Below are 26,488 nucleotides of genomic sequence, written 5' to 3'. Positions count from 1 at the left end.
TGTACATACACACACACACACAGAGTATTTTCGCTTCACCACTACTGGAGTTTAAGCTGTCTTTGGCTGTCATGTAGCATACAATTATCAAAACCAAGGCGGTTTAGTTAATTAAGTTACCATTTATCTATTTTGAAAATATATCTGCGTAACCAAAACATATATTTTACTGTTATTTAATTTCACCTTAGTTTGCAACTAGCACATAGTACACTGCTGCCATGATGTCGTAATATCTAATGAAAATATAAACTGTGACGACGAACTCAGTTAGCGCTAACCTCAAGTTAAAACAGTTCTCTTAAGTTAAAGCCGAATACAATTATAGAAAAAACTCACCTTCAGCGCATTTCAGCTCGCCTCCGCTCTGTCCTGGAGAACTGCAAACGATACATAACACGTATCTATCCATTCTTCAATCAAAATGGGTATTTAATTGCGCGAACGTCTTAAAGACGTTTAAAGACTTAAAGACATTTCAAATACTGTACTTAGTAAGAATGAACATTTCCCGCGTTCTTATGAAAACGACTTTCCTTTTCCTCGACGTACAGAAAAATACTTCCGATGTTAAACACTGCTTTTCGACTTATTAGTTGTCGCGGATTATTATAAAAAAAAAAATTACAAACACATAATTACGTACGATTAAAAATATTTATATTGGAAACTCTATACTAGTGTATGTAACCAGTTTTATTTTATTGCTTATTCAGTTTTAAACAGTAGTTCCTATGTTTGAACAGTGTTTCCTGAAGGATTGTTTAAGTTGTAGGACTAGTTGTCACGCTGAGGTCAAGTTGATTTTTGTTTCAGAAGGAATTAATGGAATGTAGATCATTTAACGCGTGTTGGTAGCGTATAACTATTAATGACCATGGCCAGCTTTACGAAGGCAGCACAGGTAAGAAAAAAAATAATAATGATTTTGTATGTGTGTTTATTAGTCTTTTGGTGACGCTGTTATTTCTGACACGGGCTGCTTATTTCCTTTTATTTCCCTTTTTCCTGCTGGGTGTAGTAAGAGTTTGCGCAGATAAATATAGAATGTTTATTTTCACATCTAATAATGATTCGTGAAATGTATTTAAATAAACGTAGAACTGAGTCTGGAAATTTCTAAAGAAATTTAACTAAGTTTGTGGGTCATAATAAAAGTACACAACTTTCAACTTGATTGTTCCACGTGAAGGTATTACAGTCCAGACGCTACAGGAAAATAAATTCAAAAATGTTTTTAAAAAAGCGATTTAATACGCGAGACTTAAGTGTAAACCAAGTTTGTGTATCTCCGACACTTTAATCTATTTCAGAGAATTCCTACACGCGACCGCTTTACTTATTTGCTATACAGTAGGTCCTGAGATGAAAACGTCATGTTCAATAATATTTTCTTTAACTATATTAACATTTTATTGTTTTAAATGTTTTTATGCTGTTAGTAAAGGATGGTGAATATAATGTAAAAACAGACAACAGAATTTTGGAATTTAAAATCTAGATTTGTGGTTTACAATGCACCTTTTCCCTGGCGTTTCACAGCTTTGAAAATATATGACATTTCCCATTTTGCTGTGTGCCAAGTGTGCAGGGTTTTCCTCTATGGTAAAACAATTATAACGTGCATTTGTGCAGTAATGTGCCCTGCACATTAGTATAATGTAAAGGCCGAAAATATCACTAATAATTTAACTGACATCTCTAAATTTGCTCAGTGTGCGGATGGATTGGCTAACGCTCTGGTACTGTGTTTTGCCTAGCATGCGTTGCTACTGGGTGTGTCCTATTTCCCCATGACTTTAACACTATAGGGTGGTCCAGATCTATGCAATTTTCATTACGCTATAACTTATTAAGTTTATTACATAGAGAATTCACAGCACCTGCCCTGTACATAGAGATTTCACTTAAAATTCTTTTTGTTGCCGATAGATGGCAGCACCTGCCCTGCATTCCAAAATGGAGGGGAGACGGTTGTCAGTCGAACAGTTGCATAATGAGATCTGGACCACCCTGTAGATTTTGTGAGTTCAGTAGGTGGATAGCCTATTTATGAAAACTGTATAGGTTAATAAACGGGCCCATCCCATTATCTGTGAAGATACGTTCACATATTTATTTGGACTGCATTATTCAATATATTTAAAATGTTTAGCTCCACATTGTTTACCTAATACAACCTGCAACCATTTTGCAGATAGACGTCCAAGGTGTCAATGTGGGCACTGTGTCATAAGATGACTTTCCAGACTCAAGACAGTTCTACTCTTGCACATTTTGTTCAGATTCAAATGGATAGAATTTGGTCAAATTAAACTTACTGTAGATGAATGGTGCACCAAGTGTGGCTAGTCATTTATTTAGCTTTTTTCTTTGATCACAAAAATTGTTTGTGTATTGAAATTCTTAAAGGAAAAAATCTGAGACAAGCTAGGTAGACTTTGTTCTTTATCTCTGTGGTTTTCAAACTGGGAGCGACAGCAGTCCTGGCAAGGTTGGCATAATTTTAAAAACAGAAAAAAATGTGTCCAGTATCAGATGATGTCTTTAAATTGTCTGATACATTTTTACATAATCATAACTTTAAAAAGTTATTTTATTGTTGCATAAAACTAGTCCTATATCAGTACAGTTATTTACAAGAGCTGCGGTTCTCAACTCACACACTTCAGAAGCAGTTTTCAGGTGATGCCTGAGGAAACACAAACTGTAAGTAAATAAATAGAACTTTATCTTTCCCAGGGAAAAATTTGGCTTTTTACAAAAGTTCTTTAAATTAATTAATCAATCCATAAATAGATAGATAGATATACACATTATGATCTGAACACACACCAGAATGACTAAAAAACAAAAAAGTTAAAAGAAAACTTCTGACTTGTGTCACAGTCACAGGCATTTATACAGAATGTGTAAAGGATCTCCAATAGCTTTTCTTGACCCACTTCTGCTGAATATTTAGTTGGCTGAAAGTACTATGCATACTGTCTCATCCTGTCCTTTGAGGCTGAGGACGTCCCAGTCGGGCAAGGTTCCCAGCTGTCTCTCACAATTTGGTTCCCCACTAGCTACTCAGTTGTAATACTAATTTGTATGTACAGGTTATGTAAGGGATTCCCACCAAACCCATCCCCACCCTCCCTCTGAAATCGTTTACATGCATGTGTTGTAACTCTGAACAGGATTGCCCCTGTGATGAAAGCATTGTTCCAAAATAATTTCATAAATGATGCTTAAAATACAAACATACTGTATTAATTCAGTGGTATTGCAGGTAAGCCACGGCTGACCTCAGATGAAATGCTGTACCCAATCGAAGAGAAGAACCACCCACAACCCCAACCTTGAGTGCTCAAGTCACAGTGGCAACATCACTGTTTAGTTGTGGCTGTTACTAGAAAATAACACCAAGCATTGTTGATCGAACTTCATTCATCTGACACTTTGGTGATGACGTGATCAGTGATCAATCCCCCCACCACCCGGTTTGACGCTCAGGCATGATTCACAGAGGGGGACCACCCCACATCCCTAGTTTAACAATCGGGATAGATTCACCTTGCCTGGTTTGCCATAAATTTACGAAAATTGACTCATCTGTTGGGTAATACTAAATGGTGTGTGGGCCATTCTAATATTGGTGGGGACGTTGGGTGGGTGGAACAGGAATCGACGTCACGGACACACTGACATGTCAGAAATTGGATCATAAAAACACAAAAGTTGGAAAAAGCTGCATTATATTTACTTATGTGGCTGACACCTTTATCCAAAGCAACTTACAACATTAATCAATAAATAAGACAATTAGCAAAAAAGTAGCACTAACACTACTGTGTAGTATAAACTTCACTCCAAATTTAATGTGTGGTGCTTGCTTGGTCTAATGCTACATTCCATAAGAAGTTGGAATTTCAGAGTTCCTAGTCACAATTTTCAACTGAAATGCCACCTAAAGTTGGATTTCCAACTTGGAAACTCGGGGCTAGTCTGTCAGGTCTGGGTTTGTACAACTTCAAATTATGATGGCAATCCAAAATGGTTATGTACACCACAAATTTTAGTGAAAACTGTGGTATTATACAGTTTATGTACTTGTCTATTTGTGTCCTATGAAAGCAGTCTTACACACTGCACTGTCCATCTTGTATCTGTGGGAACGTTGCTACGGTGTTTAGATACAGAAGGGCTATTACATGTCAAATCAACCGATTTTTTTCACCAGTTTCACAAGACCATATCTCAAGAACTAAACCACCTAGCAGTCACAAATGCTGCATACTGGTACCTTTTTATAGGTATAGTACGTAGCAAAATCAAAATGTTTGGTTCAGATGACACCACTTGGTAATTGCAGACCTTCAGAACTGTGGAAAAAAATATTTAGATAAGAAACTGAGTCAGATTTTGACCAGCAGACCTCTCAAATGTGTGAGAATCATTTTGGGTCTAATTTTCAGACCAGCTTAATGTAATGTGGGAATGTCCAGACATTTTAAAAATATTTTTTTCTACATCCTACATGGTCCCTTCTTTCTCTAAAACATTTCGTACTTTTCTTATGTAAATTTTTCATTTTTAATTTCAATTCTAAACATGGGTTAAATTCACCATTTGTCAGAATGGTTTTCATCACTAACTTGAATATAGGCTTAATGGAGAGAAAAAAAAAAATCGCCATAGGCACATTAAGCACAACACATGAACATAGCTGGTTGATTTATCATTAAATATAACAGTAGGTAAAATGAAATGTTAACTTTTTTGGTATTTCAACAGCAAGAGTGTGACCCATTTCATTTCTGTTTCAATTGAATTGCAGAGTGTAGGGCATGTTTGTCTTTTAGAGCAAGATGGTACTTCCTCCCACTGACCGTTGTAGGTGCACTAGGCAGTGAAGTGACACACTGTAATGGCATATAACAAATGCCTTCTTAAGGTGGCCAATGGAAAGACAGTGCAGGATAGTTTGGATGCATGAAACACATCAGGATGTCTGATTCCGCTTCTTCCTTGTCACAAATCACACCAGTACAACATTTTTCATCATACATGCTCCCAACATAGCTTCCAATAGGACACTTGTCTAATGTGAGGTATACATCAGAGATCAGGAATGTGATCATGAGAGCTAGGATCTCAGCTGCTGCTTCAGGGGTGAATATTTAAACAATCACTTGACTGTCTTCACCAGACACCCAGCTGATTTTGAGTTTGCCATCTTCTGTAGGAATGTAACAGCAGTATTCTTGAGTACCAGATACTCTTTTGGCCATAGAGAATCTCATTCTCTGTTCAGGAACATGAGACAGGACATCATCATTTGATATGAAAAATAATGTGACATTTTTCATAACTGATTGAAAACTCAATGATTATCATTATTGACACATAGTGCAATTGGCCTATGCGTAGGATGTAAATTGCACAATAAAGATTTGCATAAGAAAAGTAAGGTCTGTGTCTTGTGAAAATGGGGACAATGTAGAATTAATGAGTATAGTAGTATAAAAGTTATCTGTACATTCCCGCATGCTGCTAGGGTGCTCTGAAAGTGAAACCCAATCTCAGATTGGATTTGAGATTTCTGCTCTTCAAACCCTGATAGTTACTTTTCTGTTTATTGCTTTTTGAGAAAGCCTATATAGATATCTGAATAAGGCAAAAATACTAAAGTCTACTTTGGTCAAAAAATGTGTTTCAGAGGCCTAAACACAGCCAAGCCAAAAAGTCAAATTAAATTTTGGTCAGTTTCTAGGGGCTGCTTTGACCTTGCACGGTCATCTGGACCAAATGTCTTAATTTTGTCACATACTATTGCAATTAATGTATCAGCATGCAAAGTCTGAGCCTGCTCAGTGGTTTGGTTATTGTGTTATGAACTTATGAAAATTGATGAAAATAATGAGGCTGGGTAAAATCGACACAACCTTCCCCTCGATAAACTGGCTTTGTATTGGAAAGTATTGATCTTGCATCAAAAAAAAATTGCAGGGTATCTCCTAACTAACAAAGGTACACCTGGTAATTTTCCCAGAATTGTTTGAATTCAAAGTGCATGGGCCATTGGTTGATTTGACATAGATAGATAGATACTTTATTAATCCCAAGGGGAAATTCACATAATCCAGCAGCAGTATACTGATACAAAGAAACAATATTAAATTAAATAGTAATAAAAATGAAAAAAAAAAAAGCAGACAATAACTGAGTAATGTTAGCATTTACTCCCCCGGGTGGAACTGAAGAGTCGCATAGTGTGGGGGAGGAACGACCTCCTCAGTCTGTCAGTGGAGCAGGACATGGAATGATAGCGCATTACGTGGTATTTTGTGTATCACCTGCTATTTATTTGGATGGAGCAAGCGCAGAGAAGGTTTTCCTGGACACGTTCATATTGGTTTTCCAAATGTTTTACTGGAACCCGGTCAACTTCCCAGCTTCGATGTCCAACATCTGAGGCAAATGGAACGTGGTGTAAGTTAGGAAATGGTTAGTGAAAAACATCCCTTATATAACCACAATTATAATCTAAAGAAGACATAAACATAATAATCCTTAATGAACAACAACAAAATGTACGATGTGAGACACGAAAATAACCGGATTAATTAAAAAAAATATTTATTGATGAATTACAGCATTCTGAACATTGTCACCTTCTATGTACGTCCCCTTCCAATCTCTACACCGCTTCATACATATCTTCCATTGATTGAAACAGTGCTGGAAGTCTTTTTGCTTCAAGCTCTTCAACAGGTTTGCCGTTTCTGTCTTCACTTTATCCATCCATCCATCCTCTTCCGCTTATCCGAGATCGGGTCACGGAGGCAGCAGCTTGAGCAGAGATGCTCAGACTTCCCTCTCCTCGGCCACTTCTTCTAGCTTTTCCGGGGGAATCCCGAGGCATTCCCAGGCCAGCCGAGAGACATAGTCCCTCCAGCGTGTCCTGGGTCTTCCTGGGGCTGCCTCCTGGTTAGACATGCCCAGAACACCTCACCAGGGAGGCATCCAGGAGGCATCCTCATCAGATGCCCGATCCACCTCATCTGACTCCTCTAAATGCGGAGGAGCAGTGGCTGTACTCTGAGCCCCTCCTGGATGACTGAGCTTCTCACCCAATCTTTAAAGGAAAGCCCAGACACCCTGCGGAGGAAACTCATTTCAGCCGCTTGTATTTGTGATGTCCATGCAATGTTGCAGAGGCGTGTCAACCAAGACAGTCCTACAACATCCAGAGCCTTGAGGAACTCCGGGCGTATCTCATTCTCCCCTGGGGCCCTGCCACCAAGGAGTTTTTTGACCACCTCGGTGACCTCATTCCCAGAGATGGGGGAGCCCACCTCTGAGTCCCCAGGCTCTGCGTCCTCATTGGGAGGCATGTTAGTGGGATTAAGGAGGTCTTTGAAGTACCCCTACCGACCCACAACGTTCCGAGTCGAGGTCAGCAGTGCACCATCCCCACCATATACAGTGTTGACACTGCACTGTCTTCCCCTCCTGAGACGCCGGATGGTGGACCAGAATCTCCTCAAAGCCATCTGGAAGCCGAAGCCACATTCCGCTTGGCCTGCCGGTACCTATTAGCTCCCTTCAGAGTCCCACAGGACAGAAAGGTCCTGTAGGACTCCTTCAGCTTGACGGCATCCCTAACTGCCGGTGTCCACCAACAGGTTCAGGGATTGCTGCCACAATAGGCACCGACCACCTTACGGCCACAGATCCGGTCAGCTACCTCAACAATAGAGGCATGGAACATGGCCCATTCGGACTCAATGTCCCCCACCTCCCTCGGGACGTGGTTGAAGTTCTGTCGGAGGTGGGAGTTGAAGCTACTTCTGACAGGACACTCTGCCAGACTTTCCCAGGAGACCCTCATGACACGTTTGGGCCTACCAGGTCTGACCGGCATCCTCCCCCACCACCAGGTGGTGATCAGTTGACAGCTCCACCCCTCTCTTCACTCGAGTGTCTAAGACGTGGCCACAAGTCCAACGACACAACCACAAAGTTCAAATCATTGAACTGAAGCCTAAGGTGTCCTGGTGCCAGGTGCACATATGAACACCCCAATGCTTGAACATAGTATTCGTTATGGACAATCCGTGACGAGCACAGAAGTCCAACAACAAAACACAGCTCAGGTTCAGATCAGGGGCGCCATTCCTTCCAATCTTGCCCTTCCAGGGGCCTCATGCATAACGCCATGCGTAGAATTCTCACTATAACATGACGTAAACACAAAAGCCGAAATGTGCTTACGCACAGAAAAATCTAGATGCAGGAATCTGTGCGTACTCCAACTTCCACGTTATTCCACTCCATAAATCCCGGTCAGAGTGAAAAGTAACGCTCGTGCACGTACCTTCTGTCCCGCCCCCAACTCCTCCCAGAATTACACCTCTATGAATATGCAAATCAATATAAATCGCTTAAGCTCAGCCTTCTGTGAAAAGCGCGGGGGAAAATATAAGAATTTCAGCGAATACCAAGTGGAGGCAAAGGATAGGCATACTATTTGTTGGTTTAAACAAGCGACATTGATACCTATTTATTATGACTGCCTCGTTAAGGCGGCTTTTTGTTTCTGCAGTTATATTTTTGAATAAAAGCGCAATTGTTGTGTTAGATTTGTACCTTCTGTGAAAGTATTTGTTTGATATTTGGACTTCAGGCTTCATACATTATATGGCAAAATGTAGGCATAAACTATCTACTACTAGAATATAAAAAACATTTCTGTTTTAACAATGTGTTTACACAGATTACTGTAGAAATGCGTGTGTTCCAAACAACGATCTATTATTTCCACTCTAAAACTCCACTTCACTCCCAGAAAATCAATCAAGGCATGAGCTGGGAGAAGTTTGTGCACGTTCTAAGTTGGTGGGGGGATGGAATAGCCGGCTACTTGCAGCTTTTCTTTTATCAGCACATTTAGATTAACAAAAGACGCTGGCGGAGAGGTGAGAACGGTTTTAAGAAGCGATTTAAGGTGGGACGTAGGCTCTGGTAATTCTAGTGTTAAAGGGAGCAGCTGAAAGAAGAAGAAGATGGTGCAGAGAGAGTAACAACGCTAAAGCAGTTATGGTATTTGGAATACTATGACTATTCCCTGGACCATTATATTGTTACAAGTTAATTACAATCAGATGCATTACACAAATCAACAATATGCAGTTAGTTTCAATGCATTTATAAAGCCATGTCAGGAAAATAAAGAGTAACCACACAGGAACAATAGCAGTGCTTTGATGCTGGGTGCCGCCAGTCCGCAAAACCGAGCGGAGAACTTGCGTATGACAAGGTATGAGGTACTGTGAAAAAGTGCGTGGCTTTATGCCAAATGTAGGTTTTATACATCGTGATTTAAACATGGAAACTTTCTTACTCAACATTTCTGTATGTACGCACCGTTTATGCATGAGGCCCCAGGTCTCACTGTCATTGCCCACATGAGCATTGAAGTCTCCCAGCAAAACAAGGGGGTTCCGAGAAGGTATGCCCTCTAGCACCCCCTCCAGGCACTCCAAAAAGGGTGGGTACTCCAAACTGCTGTTTGGCGCATACATACAAACCGTTAGGATCCGTCCCCCCACGAAGGCGGAGGGAGGCTACCCTCTTGTCTACTGGGGTAAACCCCAATGAACAGGCTCCAAGTCGGGGGTAATAAGTATGCCCACACCTGCTCTGCGCCACTCACCGGGGGCAACTCCAGAGTGGTAGAGAGTCCAGCCCCTCTCAAGGAGATTGGTTCCAGAGTCTAAGCTGTGCATCGAGGTGAGTCCGGCTATGTCTAGCCGGAACCTCTCGCCCTTGTGCACTAGCTCAGGCTCCTTCCCCTTCAGAGAGGTGACATTCCACGTCCCAAGAGCCAGCTTCTATAGCCGAGGATCGGACCGCAAAGGTCCCCACCTTCAGCCACCACCCAACTCTCACTGCATCCGACCTCCTTGGCCCCTCCGAAAGGTGGTGGGCCCTAGGGAAGGGGGACCCATGTTGCTTCTTCGCCATTGAGCACCACCACCAGACCTGGCTCCAGAGGGGGATCCCGGTGACCCGTGTCCGGGCGAGGGAAAACACCGTCCAAAGTTTTTATTCTTCATGGGAGGTTTACTGAACCACTCTTTGTTGCATTCATTCCTCACCTAGGACCAGTTTGCCTTGGGTTACCCCTTCCTCGAACCCCTACCTTATCATGGTGGAGGGGTTTGCGTACCCCAATGATCCTTCACTTTATCCATTAAAGAAAAATATGTTTACTTTTGATCTTCGGGAACAAGTAAAAATCACAGGGAGCTAAATCGGGTGAATACGTAGTATGAAACTGCTTTATGGAAAAAGAAAATTTGTGAGAAATTTGATGTTGATTCGCTGTTCTTTTTTTTTTCCTCCTGCTGTGAAACATTCTGACCTGTCATTGTTTACAAATGTCTTAAACAACTATTATCATACACTGATAATCTCTGTAATATCTATTATTTATTATTTATTTATTTATTACAACAACATTTATTTATACAGTATAGCACATTTTCATACAAAAAAATGTAGCTCAAAGTGCTTTACAAAATGAAGAATAGAAAAATAGAAGACACAATAAAAAATAAAAATAAGTCAACATTAATTAATAAGAATAAGTAAGGTCCGATGGCCAGGGTGGACAGAAAAAAAAAAAACCTCCAGAGGCTGGAGAAAAAAATTAAAATCTGTAGGATTCCAAACCAAGAGACCGCCCAGTCCCCTCGGGGCAATCTACCGAACATAAATCAAACAGTCCTTTTTGTATTTAGGGTTCTCATGGAAGGACTCAAGGGTGGTGGTCACGTAGACTTCTGGCTTTCAGTCCATCAATGTTGGAGCATAATGATGCTTTGAGTAGGTGGTGGTGGCCGGCCACCACAAAGAAACCGGAAAAAGAAACAGAAGAGAGAGTTGGGGTCAGTACAGATTTTGGAGCCACTATGAATAGTTATTATGATGAATTGAACATACAAAGTATCAGTATTAAGTTAAAGTAAAGTTAGGAGAAAGCCATGTTAAAGTAATGTGTTTTCAGCAGTTTTTTAAAGTGCTCTACTGTATTAGCCTGGCGAATTCCTATTGGCAGGCTATTCCAGATTTTAGGTGCATAACAGCAGAAGGCCGCCTCACCACTTTTTTTAAGTTTAGCTTTTGGAATTCTAAGGAGACACTCATTTGAGGATCTAAGGTTACGATTTGGAATATAGGGTGTCAGTCATTCCGATATATAAGATGGAGTGAGATTATTTAAGGCTTTATAAACCATAAGCAGTTTTTTAAAGTCAATCCTGAATGAAACAGGCAATCAGTGTAGTGACATCAAAACTGGAGAAATGTGTTCAGATTTTCTTTTCCTAGTTAGGATTCTAGCAGCTGCATTCTGCACTCGTTGCAAGTGATTTATGTCTTATTTGGGTAGTCCTGAGAGGAGTGCGTTACAGTAATCTAGTCTACTGAAAACAAAAGCGTGAATTAATTTCTCAGCATCTTTCAGTGATATAAGTGGTCTAACTTTTGCTATGTTTCTTAAGTGAAAAAATGCTGTCCTAGTGGTCTGATGAATATGCGATTTAAAATTCAGATTACAGACAACAGTTACCCCTAAGTTTTTTACTTCCATCTTAACTTTTAATCCTAATGCATCATGTTTATTTCTGATAACCTCATTGAATCCATTATTGCCAATTACTAAAATTTCAGTTTTCTCTTTATTTAGTTTGAGAAAATTACTATTCATCCATTCAGAAATACCAGTAAGACATTGTGTTAGTGAATCGAGAGAGTCGGAGTCATCAGGTGCTATTGATAAGTACCAGCTGTGTGTCATCAGCATAGCTGTGGTAGCTCACGTTGTAACCTGAGATAATCTGACCTAACGGAAGCATGTAGATTGAGAACAGCAGCGGACCCAGGATAGAGCCTTGTGGAACACCATATTGGATATCATGTGTCTTTGAGATGTGATTACCACAACTCACAAAGAATTTTCTACCTGCCAGGTAGGATTCAAACTAATTTAAGACACTGCCAGAGAGGCCCACCCTTTGACTAAGGTGATTTCTAAGAATATTGTGATCAATGGTGTCAAATGTGGCACTCAGATCTAAGAGGATGAGAACAGATAAATGGCCTCTGCATTTACCCGGAAGTCATTTACTACTTTAATGAGTGCAGTTTCTGTGCTGTGATTTGTTCTGAAACCTGACTGAAATTTATCAAGAATAGCATGTTTATTGAGGTGGTCATTTAGCTGCATAATGACTGCCTTCTCTAGAATTTTACTTAAGAAGGGCAGGTTAGAGATGGGTCTAAAATTTTCAAAAGCAGAGGGGTCAAGATTATTTTTCTTGAGCAGGGGTTTAACTACAGCAGTCTTAAGACAGTCTGGGAAGACCCCTGTATCTAATGACGAATTTACTATGTCAAGAATATTGTCAATTAGCACGCCTGATACTAATTTGAAAAACCTTGTTGGTATTGGGTCAAGGACGCAGGTGGAGGGTTTCAGTTGAGATCCCCTAATCCCCTAACCTGCATGCCTTTGGAAGGAAACCGAAGCATGCCAAGGAAACCCACTAGGAAAAAATAAAAACTCCAGGCGGGGAACACCTGGGATGTGAACGCCTTGCTGCAAGGCAGCAGTGCTTCCATTATGCCCCCACATGTTTCATTATTAACTGTAAATATTATTTAAATGAAGTTAACAATTTATGTGTAAAATGTAATATACATACCTTAATGCATTTCATGATAAAAATGATGCCAAGTATACATCCTAGTATTCTAACAGCACACAGCTCAAAAAGAACAGCTCTTGGAAACCATGTCAATTTAAAAGCCAGTCCTTATCATGGGGGAAGAAATTAGTATGATCTGTAAATATTCATTCTCTAATTTTTCTGTTTGTGATGTCTTCTAACAATGCTAAAGCAGCCATGGCAGGTGGAATAGTTTGGCCATTCTGTGTACCATTATATTGTTACAGAATGATTACAATCAAGTGCCTTAAATTTGTAATCGATATGCAATAAATTTCAGTGTATTTGATAAAGCTTCATCATGGATGTGAATATAAAAAAGAAAGGGAAACCACACAGAATTTATAGCACTGCTTTGACGATTGGTGCTGCCTATTTATAAAACTGAGGAGAAACGTGTATGCAGCGTAGCTTTACGCCAAGTTTAGTTTTTATATATCTCAATGTGAACATGGAAATGGGCATACACAACGTTTTTGTGTGTACATACCATTTATACATGTGGCCCAAGGTCTGTGGGGAAAGGTTAAAAAAAAAAAAACCTCTAGTGCAGAAAAAAACCATATGTGGTTCCATGACCAAAAGCCCACAAAGACCCCACTAAATATTCTATGGTATGTATATATAAAATACAAAAATGTGCAAATAGCATCAAGGACAGGAGCCATGAATTTTTCCTCTTTCCACAAGCCTTAGGGAGTTTGGTGAAGATAATAATGGCACAGAGCCATCACTGGATATTGAGAAGAGAAAACAAAAAACCAAACCTGTTTGATTACATTTGTTATACATTTCACAGAAAAGTTGGATTAGTTAAGTAAGTTTTAAGATGTGATTTAAACTCTCTAACTTGCCAGCCTGGTGTATAAATATAGTTTGATTATTCCATAATTTTGGCGCATAGAACCTAAAAAGCAGTCTCACCACTTCTTCTTATATGTTTTACTCTTATTTTATTTTAGAAAATTACAACTTACCCACTTCATAATGCTCTTTAGGTGATCTGCCATACAGTCTAGTGCAGGGGTGCCCACACTTTTTCGGCTTGCGAGCTACTTTTAAAATGACCAGGTCGAAATGATCTACCTACATTAAAAATTATATATAATACTAGCAAAAGTGGCGAGGTACTGCCTTAAAATTTTTATTAAGAAGAAAAGTAAACCTTTTTAAACTGAGGGAAAATATACCAATAATTATTTGTTAAGTTAAGGATCTCTTTGTATGCCACGTTGTCAGTTCGGCCCTCCGGTTGTAATATGACCAAGCTGTGCGCTGAGCTTACTCTTGAGCACGCAACGTACAGTTGGCCGTGTGAAAAGCAATCTTGCCTCAAATCTCACAGCTTGGATTGCTGCTGTCATAATCGGTTTGTGTTTCGTGGCTTGTTTCAATTACGTTAGTATTTGCTGGACTTGTGTTGAAGTGAGAATCAGCAACTGTCAAGCGTTGTAAGCATGCAACCGGTTTCATCGATCGTCACCTGTGAATCTACGATGTTTAAGAGGCATTGGCGGTTGTCCAAAGGTGTAAAATATTTTACCATTTCTGTACACTTGAAAGCAACAACTGAACAATTCAGTGGCAGCCATCAACTCACACGCAGAACCATAGGTTAAGGGCTTAAGCATTTCACTCTTATAGTGCTCCTGTGTAGTATAATTATCTTCTGTACCATCATCAGTCCACACCTTGAACCTGTCCCAGTCATTCAATACATAAAACACAATGTTCCTCTGGATATCAAGGGTGAGCCTGATATGGCCGTGCAATATGTAACACAGAGAATGGAAAAGGCAGGGACCATCTCCGGTCATGGAAACCACTCGGTAAGTGACAGTAGTTTGATTGATGGTAATTGCCTCGATAGACATGTTAATGGGGGTACAGTTGGAACGATAAAGGAAATGGGTACCTGAACAATGTAAACTAAGTCTAAAATACTCATACAATAACTATAATTGTAATAAACAAAGAATAAAACGGTGGAGAAGCCGTGGATTAAATAAAAAGGCTGCGGTTATCAGCAGGGAGACGTGAATACAGTGGCGAAGCAAGGAAGGGAATAAAGAGACCGGAGCAACGGACGGCCTTATATAGGCAGACAGCCAACAACGTGGGAGGCGTGGGGATGGAGGACCCAACACCGCCTCACACAGCAACCGAGCTGCAGGCTATAGACGTATATATGTACGTAAGTAGGATTCAGTTAGCGTTGGGAACCCACGTATCAAATTTCTTGAAGATGGGCCCATAGGCAACAAAGACCATTGGAAAGTTCAATATGGCAGCCGACAGTGGCGTCATACCACTGTAATAAGTACGTACATCGGTTTCGGTTCACGCAGGGAAGCCACCTACCAAATATGAAGGGGCCGTAAATAAGAAAGTTTAACATGGTGGATGTTGTCGACCGTTATCACCGTTACGTGTAGAATTACTAAATGAAACCTGCTTAACTTATGTAAGTAAGCTGTAAGGAATGAGCCTGCCAAATTTCAGCCTTCTACCTACACAGGAAGTTGGAGAATTAGTGATCAGTGAGTCAGTGAGAGCAACACAGACCGTTGGAAAGTTCAATATGGCAGCCGACAATGGCGTCATAACACCGAAATAAGCACGTACATCGGTTTCGGTTAGCGCAGGGAAGCCGCCTACCAAATTTTGTGAAGATGGCTCCATAAATAAGAAAGTTTAACATGGTGGACGTTGTCGACCGTTATGACCATTACGCGTAGAATTTTGAAATGAAACCTGTTTAACTTTTGTAAGTAACCTGTAAGGAATGAGCCTGCCAAATTTCAGCCTTCAAACTACACGGGAAGATGGAGAATTAGTGATGAGTGAGTGAGTCAATCAGTGAGGGCTTTGCTTTTTATTAGTATAGATACTGAGTATACTTTATACATAAAATATATGCTGTTGTACCTTGCATAACTAAATAACATTTATGGCACAATTACAATTCAATACATTTATGGTCACTACAGTATTTGGATTTAATAATCTTCATCTGGGAAAAGGCTGACTCGCATAAATAAGTAGAGCCAAATAATGCAGTCAAAGAGCTTTTGAATTCAGCCGAGTGAAAAATGACGGCTGTCCGATTAACTGCGATTTTAGTTCCCTCTCCTTTCTCTTTCTCAGATCGCTTTTCAGAAGGAAGTCCATTTCGTAGTTTTTATGAACAGTTCGAAGGTGCCTTTCCACATTTTCCTTCTTTGGAATAGCAATGATAGATTGACAGATCAGACAAATGCACTTTGATTCTGACATAGTGAGAAAAAAATCCTCTTCCAATTCCACATCCAGCCCATACCCTCCCCAAACAAATTTTTTTTTAAATCCCGTCTTTAGTCGATATAAATTGGAAGGCTAACTAGATCACAGCCAGAGTTTTACAGTAGCTCGCGCGTTTGATCGTGCGTGCGGGATGACCAGTGTGTTAGAAGAAAAGAGATCTCAGACTTGCCGTCCTGTATGTCAATCAAGTGGCAAATGCCATAGGGAGGATATATGATAGACTAACATTTACAAAAAAATTTTTTTGGAATTCAACGCGATCTACCTGCACTACCTTTGCGATATACCAGTCAATCGCGATCGACACATTGGGCACCCCTGGTCTAGTGCCTTTGGGTTATCTAGGAGTATGGATAAATACAGCTGTGTCTCATCTGCATAGCTGTGATAATTTAAATTGTGTTTTAAGATAATGTAAAATGAGAACAGTTAACTGGCCTAGGACTGATTCTTGCGGGATACCATATTCAGTGTTTTTGTGTTTCTGATATACAGTCATCAAGGTTTACATTGAAGCTTCTACCAGTTAAATAAGACTCGGACCAATTTAAGGCTACATTATATAGGCCCGCCCATTTTCTAAATCCATTAAAGAGAGTCAATGAGGCAGAGGTATTCCTTGCAGCATGAGATGGTGCATTGTCATACGTGAATATGATTTTGTTACGGAAAGCACTGTTCTTCTTTTTGTACCATGGAAGAAAGTGGTCAGTCAGAAACTCCACATATTTTTTAGAGGTCATTTTCACACCTTGAGGGACCCTAAAGGGGCCAGCCAGCTCTCTCCCCATGATTCCGGCCCAAAACATGACTCTGCCACCTCCTTGCTAACGTCACAACCTTGTTGGGACATGGTGGCCGTCCACCAGCCATCCACCACTCCATCCATCTGGACCATCCAGGGTTGCATGGCACTCATCTGTAAATAAGACTGTTTGAAAATTAGTCTTCATGTAGTTCTGGGCCCACTGCAGCCGTTTCTGCTTGTAAGCATTGGTTAGGGGTGGCCGAATAGAAGGTTTATGCATAACTGCAATTCTCTGGAGGATCCTGCTCCTTGATGTTCGCAGGACTCCAGAGGCACCAGCAGCTTCAAATACCTGTTTGCTGCTTTGTAATGGCATTTTAGCAGCTGCTCTCTTAATCCGATGTACACACGTGGACAAAATTGTTGGTACCCTTCAGTCAATGAAAGAAAAACTCAAAATGGTCACAGAAATAACTTTAATCTGACAAAAGTAATAATAAATAAAAATTCTATGAAATTTAACCATTGAAAGTCAGACATTGATTTTCAACCATGCTTCAACAGAATTATTTAAAAAAATAAACTCATGAGCAAACTGCTCCAGTTGTCTCAGGTTTGAAGGGTGCCTTTTCCAGACGGCATGTTTCAGCTCTTTCCAAAGATGCTCAATAGGATTGAGGTCAGGGCTCATAGAAGGCCACTTTAGAATAGTCCAATGTTTTCCTCTTAGCCATTCTTGGGTGTTTTTAGCTGTGTGTTTTGGGTCATTGTCCTGTTGCAAGACCCATGACCTGCGACTGAGACCAAGCTTTCTGACACTGGCCAGCACATTTCTCTCTAGAATCCCTTGATAGTCTTGAGATTTCATTGTACCCTGCACAGATTCAAGACACCCTGTGCCAGATGCAGCAAAGCAGCCCCAGAACATAACAGAGCCTCCTCCATGTTTCACAGAAGGGACAGTGTTCTTTTCTTGATATGCTTCATTTTTCCATCTGTGAACATAGAGCTGATGTGCCTTGGCAAAAAGTTCAATTTTTGTCTCATCTGTCCATAGGACATTCTCCCAGAATCTTTGTGGCTTGTCCACATGTAGTTTGGCAAATTCCAGTCTTGCTTTTTTATGATTTGTTTTCAACAATGGTGTCCTCCTTGGTCGTCTCCCATGAAGTCCACTTTGGCTCAAACAACGACGGATGGTGCGATCTGATACTGATGTTCCTTGAGCTTGAAGTTCACCTTGGATCTCTTTAGAAGTTTTTCTGGGCTCTTTTGTTACCATTCGTATTATCCATCTCTTTGATTTGTCATCAATTTTCCTCCTGCGGCCACGTCCAGGGAGGTTGGCTACAGTCCCATGGATCTTAAATTTCTGAATAATATGTGCAACTGTAGTCACAGGAACATCAAGCTGCTTCGAGATGGTCTTATAGCCTTTACCTTTGACATGCTTGTCTATAATTTTCTATCTAATCTCCTGAGACAACTCTTTCCTTCGCTTCCTCTGGTCCATGTTGAGTGTGGTACACACCATGTCACCAAACAACACAGTGACTACCTGGAGCCCTATATATAGGTCCACTGACTGATTACAAGATTGTAGACACCTGTGATGCTAATTAGTGGGCACACCTTGGATTAACATGTCCCTTTGGTCACATTATTTTCAGTCTTTTCTAGGGGTACCATCATTTTTGTCCAGGCCTTTTTCATGAGTTTATTTTTTTAAATAATTCTGTTGAAGCATGGTTGAAAATCAATGTCTGACTTTCATTGGTTAAATTTCAAAGAATTTTTATTTATTATTACTTTTGTCAGATTAAAGTTATTTCTGTGACCATTTTGAGTTTTTCTTTCATTGACTGAAGGGTACCAACAATTTTGTCCACGTATTTGTCTGGCAGAAACCTTCCTCATTTTGCCTTTATTTGCACGAACCTGTGTGTGCCTCTGAGTCAGCCACAAATCTTACGATGATTACGCTTAAGTTTTCGTGAAATATCTAAGGTTTTCATACCTTGTCCAAGGCATTCAATTATTTCACGCTTTTCAGCAGCAGAGAGATCCTTTTTCTTTCCCATATTGCTTGAAAATGATGGTCTGCTTAATAATGTGGAACATCATCTTTAGTAGTTTTTCCTTTAATTGAGCTCACCTGGCAAACTAATTATCACAGGTGTCCGAGATTGATTTCAGTGATCAAAAGAGCCCTGAGACACAATACCATCAATGAGTTTAATTGAAAAGCAGAATATTTCATCTTTATGACACTTAAATACAATTTGCATAATAATTTGGAACGCGGTGTACATTGCCATTGTTTTAAAAGAGAGCAGTGGTTCTGACTGACTCCTTAAAATTTCAGACAACTTGATGACACCATCTTTATCAAAGTAACGTCTTTTGTAACCGCATTCTTCATTTAACTTAGGAATGGAGAGATGTGTTAAAGAAAGTACAGTAATGATTGAGGATAGCAACATCTTCAATTTGTTGTATATTAATTCTCTTTGATATTGCTATATGTAAGATAGTGTGAGCTTTTTTACTTTACTGAATGACATACTGATTAAGAATAAAAGAAACAAGAAGTTCTAAAAATTCTTGTTTATGGGTTATCAGGTTTATCCAAATGGAAGATAAAATTAACAACTATTAAAAGCCCATTTTATTCAGTCTTTATCATAGATAGCAGATCTGAGAATTCAACAAAAAAACAAGGCAGTATATTTTGGTGGTCAGTTAATTGCTACTAATAGAGTTAGGGTTAACAATTACAGCCAGGTATTTAAAAGCAGTAAAGTTACACAAATTAATTTCTTTTCAGCTTAAGCAGTTTGAGAAAATGTTTGGTAAACACTCTGCTCTTTTTTTTTTTTTTGTTCATGGACAGAGTGTAGAAAGTTACAGTTTGTTGGGACCGTTTTAGCAGTTGCACCAACAACTTCAAGAAGATTTCACTTTGGTCAAGAAAAGAGTCTTTGGCCTTGACTTAAATAAACAATGTAGTAGAAGTAAACATATGATAAAGCCTTATGTTTTTTGTTTTCCAGCAATGGGCCACTTTTTGCAGATCTTGGTATGTGATTGATGCTACAATGCAGCCCCCAGGAAAAATTGCTTCCATTTGTTCAGTGCATCTGCAAGGAAAACATAAGCCTATATATCATGCACTAAGTAAGTAAACACCTGCTTGTTACTGCCTTGTTATTATTATATATCATACATGAAACATGATGTGTTAACGTCAATCTGAAGTTCTTGAAATGTTTAATATCATTTAATTTTGTCTTTTGCTAAGTGTAAAGTGTGCTGCTTTTTCAGTAAAATGCAGAATTTAAGTTTTTTTTTTTTTAACAAATCAGGAAGATGAGCAGTGACATACCACAATTTAATGCACCATGGAGTTTATTCTAAGGCTATGCAGTGCACTTATGAGATCTCACTGAAGCACTATGAGCACTAACGATCTCTTTTAAAAAATAAAAACAACAAAAACAAACAACAAAACAATAGCACTAGAGATATCCAGAGAAGAGCAGTTATATATATTATAGGACATAGTGAAGAAAGGTTAAAGGAATTTAATATCTCAATTTTAACTCAACAGACATTAAGAGGTGACATGTAAGAACTTTAATGTGTGAAATTATATTAAGAGAATCATTAGTGTGTTTATGTAGACTCTTATGCATGCTATAATTCAAAGTTGTTTAAGGATGTTGATTTTTCCTAATAAATCATATGTTTTCATGTTGTCTTTTCACTTTCATTACTAAAATATGTGATTTGCAGTAGCACTGGAAAAAACTGACATTGCATTTTTTTTCTGCACTATATATTGCAATATTAAAAAGTCCAGGAATTTTCACCAGATGATGTGAATAGCTCCATTTTCAAAGAATAAATCATTCTAGAATGGTTGAAGTGATCTAGGAAGGTGAGTTATGTGCTGTATAGAAAATAAATTGAATTTAAAAAATGAAAAATTACTCTTAAAATCTTTTGCCTGTGTGACCTTCCTCTCTTTATCTCTAATGCTATATAACCTGCATGTTTAGTGGAGTCAGAAAATACAGCAAATGCTTCATGAAGCTTCATTTGCCCAACACTACCTATCTGTTAGGGAAACAGGATGTTGTGAAGAAGGGATAAAGAAGGTTACAGGAAGCTATGTCTCTGTACTCCTGGTTAAAAACAGAGCATTAAACTAAGGAGTAAGAAAGCTTCATTATATGCCGTTAAACATTTTATTTCAAAATTAAACTTTTTTTGGCAAAAAGCAAAATAGTAAACATATTTTAAACACAATTATAAAAATACAATAGCGGATATACACCAGTCCCAAGTGATTTTCAAAAATACAACTTAAAAAAATAAATAGAATTTTTAAACCAAATGGGTAATTCCATGTCAAATCATTACACTTTTGGACCTCAGGGTCACAGATTTTAACCAAGCTTGGCATGCTGATTTTGGTCATATGAGTAAACCATGGAACTGAAATTGAATGTGTCTTGGATCAATATTAAGGGAGATTTAAACTAACAAAGTGTGAACTTAATGATGCTGGGCGTGATTATGACATTGACTAAAAAGTAAAAAACTTACTAAAAGTAAGTTGCACAGAAATAGTTCTATCATCGTTTTAAAGGTCTTTTCCAACTCAATATTTTGTGTTAATGCTTTCCTATCCCCAAAATGAACAAAATGAAAGATTACCATGTTATGAGTTATAATAATATTAAAAAAAATTGAATACCATTCATCTCACACTAGCTGGAAGAATTAACACTGTTAAGATGAATATTCTTCTTAAGCTCCTTTTTTATTTCAAAACATTCCAATATACATTAATAAATCATTCTTTAAGCAATTAGATTCAACAATAACCTCATTTATTTGGAATTCAAAACATCCACACATCCGAAGAGCGACCCTACAAAGGCAGAAGGCGGCATGGCTCTACCTAACTTCCAGTTTTATTACTGGGCAGCAAATATACAGATAATAAGAACCGAGACACAAATAGAAGAACATATACAGGCTTGGTCTGCAATAGAAGTAAAATCCTGCAGTACTTCTTTGTATTCCTTGCTCTGTGCTCCAATAAACACACGTTATCGGCAATACACTAATAACCCAATTGTGCTCCACTCACTTAGAATCTTGAACCAATGTAGAAAGCATTTTAAGACGGAGAAGCTTCTATCTGTGGCACCTCTGCAAGAGAACCACCTCTTTCAACCTTTGCAAACATGCAGTTTTTAATATCTGGAAAAAATTTGGAATTAACTTGCTTAGAGATCTTTATATAGACAACATCTTTGCATCCTATGAACAATTACATTCCAAATTTAACATTCCAGCTACACATTTCTTTCACTATCTTCAAATCAGGAACTTTGTTAATCAGAACCTTCCAGATTTTTCTCATTTTGCACCAACATCCATGCTGGAAAAAATATTGCTCAATCTCAAGGACTTAGACACCATCTCTAAAATATATAAAATCATTTTACAATCCCTCCCTTTCAAGGATCCAAGAGGTCACTGGGAAAAAGATCTCTCAATTAATATATCAGAAAAGGAGTGGAAAGTAGCAATGCAGAGAATTCACTCGAGCTCCATATGCGCAAAGCATACAATTATACAACTCAAAATTATATATTGAGTACATCTGCCTCGACTAAAACTCTCCAAAATGTTTCCAGGGCATGATCCAACCAGCGAATGCTGCAAACTAGTTCCAGCCTCACTTAATCACATGTTCTGGGCCTGCACCAAATTAACATCATTCTAGATGAAACTTTTTAATTACCTTTCAGACAGCCTTGGTCTCACAATCCCTCCTAACCCATTAACAGCTGTGTTTGGGGTTCTTCCAGAGGGGTTTAAGGTGGAGAAAGACAAACTGCACTTTTGGCACGCAGACTTATTCTGATAAACTGGAAGAACCCAAACTCTCCTTTTAAGTCAGTGAGAAACTGATGTGTTATACTATTTAAAACTGGAAAAAATCAAATACTCAGTTAGAGGATCCGTACAGACTTTTTTCAAAACATGGCAGTATCTAATCAGTAATATTTTAAAATAATCTCATAAAGCACAGAGAATTTATTAATTTAGGTATGTTTACAGGTCTTAAATTTCATGCCGTTTGGCTTGCTCTCTCTCTTAGGGGTGGGGATTGATTTGTTCTTAACTCAATTTTTCTTTTTGTAAAAACTTGATTGATTTGTATGGAATGCAATAAAATTAATAAAAAGGAAAAAAAATTGAATACCAAAATGCCTATATTTTAAAATTGGTCCATTTTTTACTAAAGCTAGCTTATAATGTCATGAATATCTCCAGAAAATTTTATCTTTGATTTTTTAGTCATTGTTGAGATATTATTACTTATCTGAAGTGTACATTAAAACTACAATTCCTTATATTGCTGTTGAATAACAGTTAGTGATCAGTGAATAGTACAGGGTTATTAGGGTTCATGAAAGCTAAGAATAAAGCCAGAACTAGCAGTAAAAATATAATTTTAATTGCAATAAAAATATAAGTATAGTTAAATATTAAAAAGACAATTGGTGGCAAAGCAACTAAAACAAAATAGAATTAATGGTAAAATTAGAATAGTTGTAGTTTTTAGTTCACACTTTTGACATCTTGAGAGGCACTGGCCTACTAAAGAAGGGCCTTGAATTAAGTAAATCATATTTGAGATCAGGGCATCACGTAGGCGCAGTGGGTAGTGCTGCTGCCTTGCAGTTAGTAGACCAGGGTTCGCTTCCCGGGTCGTCCCTGCATGGAGTTTGCATGTTCTCCGGGTACTCCGGTTTCCTTCCACAGTCCAAGATATGCAAGTTTAGGTGCATTGGCGATCCTAAATTGTCCCTAGTGTGTGTGCCCTGCCCAGGGTTTGTTTCCTGCCTTGCGCCCCGTGTTGGCTGGGATTGGCTCCTTGTAGTTGATGACAAGGATGACCTTGTAGTTAAGATATTTGAGATCATGCACTTCATTGTATGTTTTCAGAAAATATAGATCATAAACCTGAAAAACTAACACAAAAACTAAAACAAAACTAGATTGGCTCATAGACTGCTAGAGTGAGGAAAGAAGTTCAACTTTGGTGAAATCATGAATAAGTTGTATACAAGCTGTACTGTTTATGTTCTTTAATTTCTACCTTACCATTTAAACAGTGGCTACCCTCTCGATTTATACTCCTTCAGGGCCTTTGATGCAGCAATTGTGCCTATGCTTGAAATTGTGTATGTCCCAAGGACCTCTTGGCTTTTCTTTGCTTGGGACATGTCAGCAAATGTGGGCTGAACTTCAGTGCTTCAGCTTGAGGTTCCTGGCATTCTTGCTTTCTTCACTGATAAAGTCCATTTTGACTCGTTGGTCCAAACAAAATGCCACATCTAGCAGCTTCTGAGTAGCTTCAGCTTTATATATCTCACACAACATCTCACTTTTCAACTTTTTTTTTTTAGAAAGTCTGCGTCTTTCTCTTGCATTAGTAACATTGAAGAACTGGCTTCACATTGGTGAGACTAACACAGTCTTCTCCAGAAAGTGCATCTGTAGTCCAGAAGTGGACCTAGTGACATGTTCATAGCCTCCAAGACATCTATATCTTGCCAGGTTGGAATTAGATGTTGCACCTTCTTGTCTGCAGACAGGACCTGAGATAAAGATTTTTGCTGCTCTAGTATCCTGCCGATCATCATCTGTCTGGAACCCCATCTTGTTTGACATTCTGATATGAGGGAATGTAATGGTAGATAGTTATTTCTTGGCTTTTTCCATAGAACTTTCAGCCTTCCAGCTGTGAGGGAAGTGACCCACCAGCTTCTTGCAGACCCCTGTTACCCAGTTAGTGTGTTCATCCTTTTTCAGTGAAATTTCTAAATTGGGGAGGGGGGGGGGAACCAAGGTACACATTATAGTATGAACATTTATATTTAAATTGAAACAAAATGAGGTGAGCACAGGTTCAAACTCGCAACCTTTTGCTTACATAGCAGCAGCTCTTACCTCCACACCAGCCAAGCAGACAGTCGACTTCCTGTCAATTGATATTTGAGCTTCGATTTTTACTCATTGACAGTAACATGTAAATTGAATAATTTCTTTTTCTTTGGTTATATTCTTGAATAAAAGCACACTTGTTTTGTTATACCTTTTTTGATATTTAATATTTGAACTTCAGTCTTCACACATTATATACACTTCACATCAGCATTTTGTCAATTATTAGTACAGTAATCCCTCCTCGATCGCGGGGGTTGCGTTCCAGAACCCCCCGCGATAGATGAAAATCCGCGAAGTAGAAACCATATGTTTGTATGGTTATTTTTATATACTGTATTTTAAGCCCTTATAAACTCTCCCACACTGTTATCATTATTAGAGCCCTCTAGACATGAAATAACACCCTTTAGTCAAAAGTTTAAACTGTGTTCCATAACAAGACAGAGATGACAGTTCTTTCTCACAATTAAAAGAATGCAAACTTATCTTCTCTTCAGAGGAGCGCCGTCAGGAGCAGAGAATGTCAGAGAGAGCGAGATAAAAGCAAACAATCAAAAAATCAATAAGTGCTTTTAGCATCCGTATCCTCTGTGCAAACAGCCCCTCTGCTCACACCCCCTCCGTCAGGCGCAGAGAATGTCAGAGAGGGTGAGAGAGAGAGAAAAGCAAACAATCAAGCCCTGCGCGGGAAGCATATCTTATATCATTGAGGAGTTTTAGTTAATATGTAATACAGTAATCCCTCCTCGATCGCGGGGGTTGCATTCCAGATCCCCCCACGATAGGTGAAAATTTGCGAAGTAGAAACCATATGTTTGTATGGTTATTTTTATATATTTTAAGCCCTTATAAACTCTCCCACACTGTTTCTAAATATTCCACGCAGAGTTATACAGCATAATCCCTTTGTATTCTCTTAGATATTAGGTAAGATTCATTGAAATTATGTATATAAACACACTGTTTATATACAGTAAAACCTAAATATTATTTTAAAGATATCGAGCGTCTCCGATATCACATATGTTACAGCCATTACAATAGACAGGCCACCAGCAGTAAACACGTACAATGCAAGAAAAATAGTATACAGTAAATGTGTGTACAGTGACAATAAACGTATGTACATGTACTAAGTACTGTAAGTAGAAAATTAATTATGGTTACTCACCAACAATGACACGATGACTTGTCCGATAACAATGAGTTTAATTTTACTGCACAACAAAGGAGAGCGTTACAGTTTTTCCAAAGGAGCCACTTCAGGCGATTGTGTAGCACTGCCGTTGTTCTTCTTCTGGCAGTCCTCAATCCAAATCCCTAAAGCGGATTCCATCCAGACTACTGCCTTATTACATCCACTTACAACTCGTTTTGCACCCTGGTTAAAAGGACACTGCGGCCGTAGATCTTATATTCCTTTCCTACTTTTTAAATAAAAAGAATCGTAGCCTTCAACAAATCCAAAACGTTTACCTTTTCGGCAATCGTTAACATCTTCCGTTTGCGCTTGGGCACAGCCCCTGAAGCAGTAGCAGATCGTTTTGGAGCCATAATGAAGGGCTTGACTATGCACAAAGATAAACACAAAAGAGCTCAACTCTTTACACAGCGAAAC

At 38.9% G+C, this 26,488-nt stretch overlaps 2 protein-coding genes across 2 annotated transcripts in view; one reads left to right on the top strand and one right to left on the bottom strand.

Annotated features, from left to right (window-relative positions):
- Nucleotides 1-672, bottom strand: part of LOC120515507 (MDM2 binding protein) — a 135,108-nt gene extending 134,436 nt beyond the window's left edge. Inside the window, exon 1 of the mRNA XM_039736568.1 lies at nt 340-672. Within this exon, the coding sequence (XP_039592502.1) occupies nt 340-412 (73 nt within the window). The 5' untranslated portion in view covers nt 413-672. The remainder of the gene's footprint in view (nt 1-339) is intronic.
- Nucleotides 673-781: 109 nt separating this feature from the next.
- The window catches only part of mrpl13 (mitochondrial ribosomal protein L13), a 79,044-nt gene continuing 53,337 nt past the window's right edge, over nt 782-26,488 (top strand). The window contains exons 1-2 of the mRNA XM_039736486.1: nt 782-904; nt 19,887-20,010. Of these exons, the coding sequence (XP_039592420.1) occupies nt 872-904; nt 19,887-20,010 (157 nt within the window). The 5' untranslated portion in view covers nt 782-871. The remainder of the gene's footprint in view (nt 905-19,886; nt 20,011-26,488) is intronic.

Source organism: Polypterus senegalus, chromosome 15 (genome assembly GCF_016835505.1).
Source record: "Polypterus senegalus isolate Bchr_013 chromosome 15, ASM1683550v1, whole genome shotgun sequence".
NCBI classification, from domain to species: domain Eukaryota; kingdom Metazoa; phylum Chordata; class Cladistia; order Polypteriformes; family Polypteridae; genus Polypterus; species Polypterus senegalus.
Note: the sequence above shows the minus strand (reverse complement) of the source record. Positions and strands in the feature narration are given on the sequence as shown.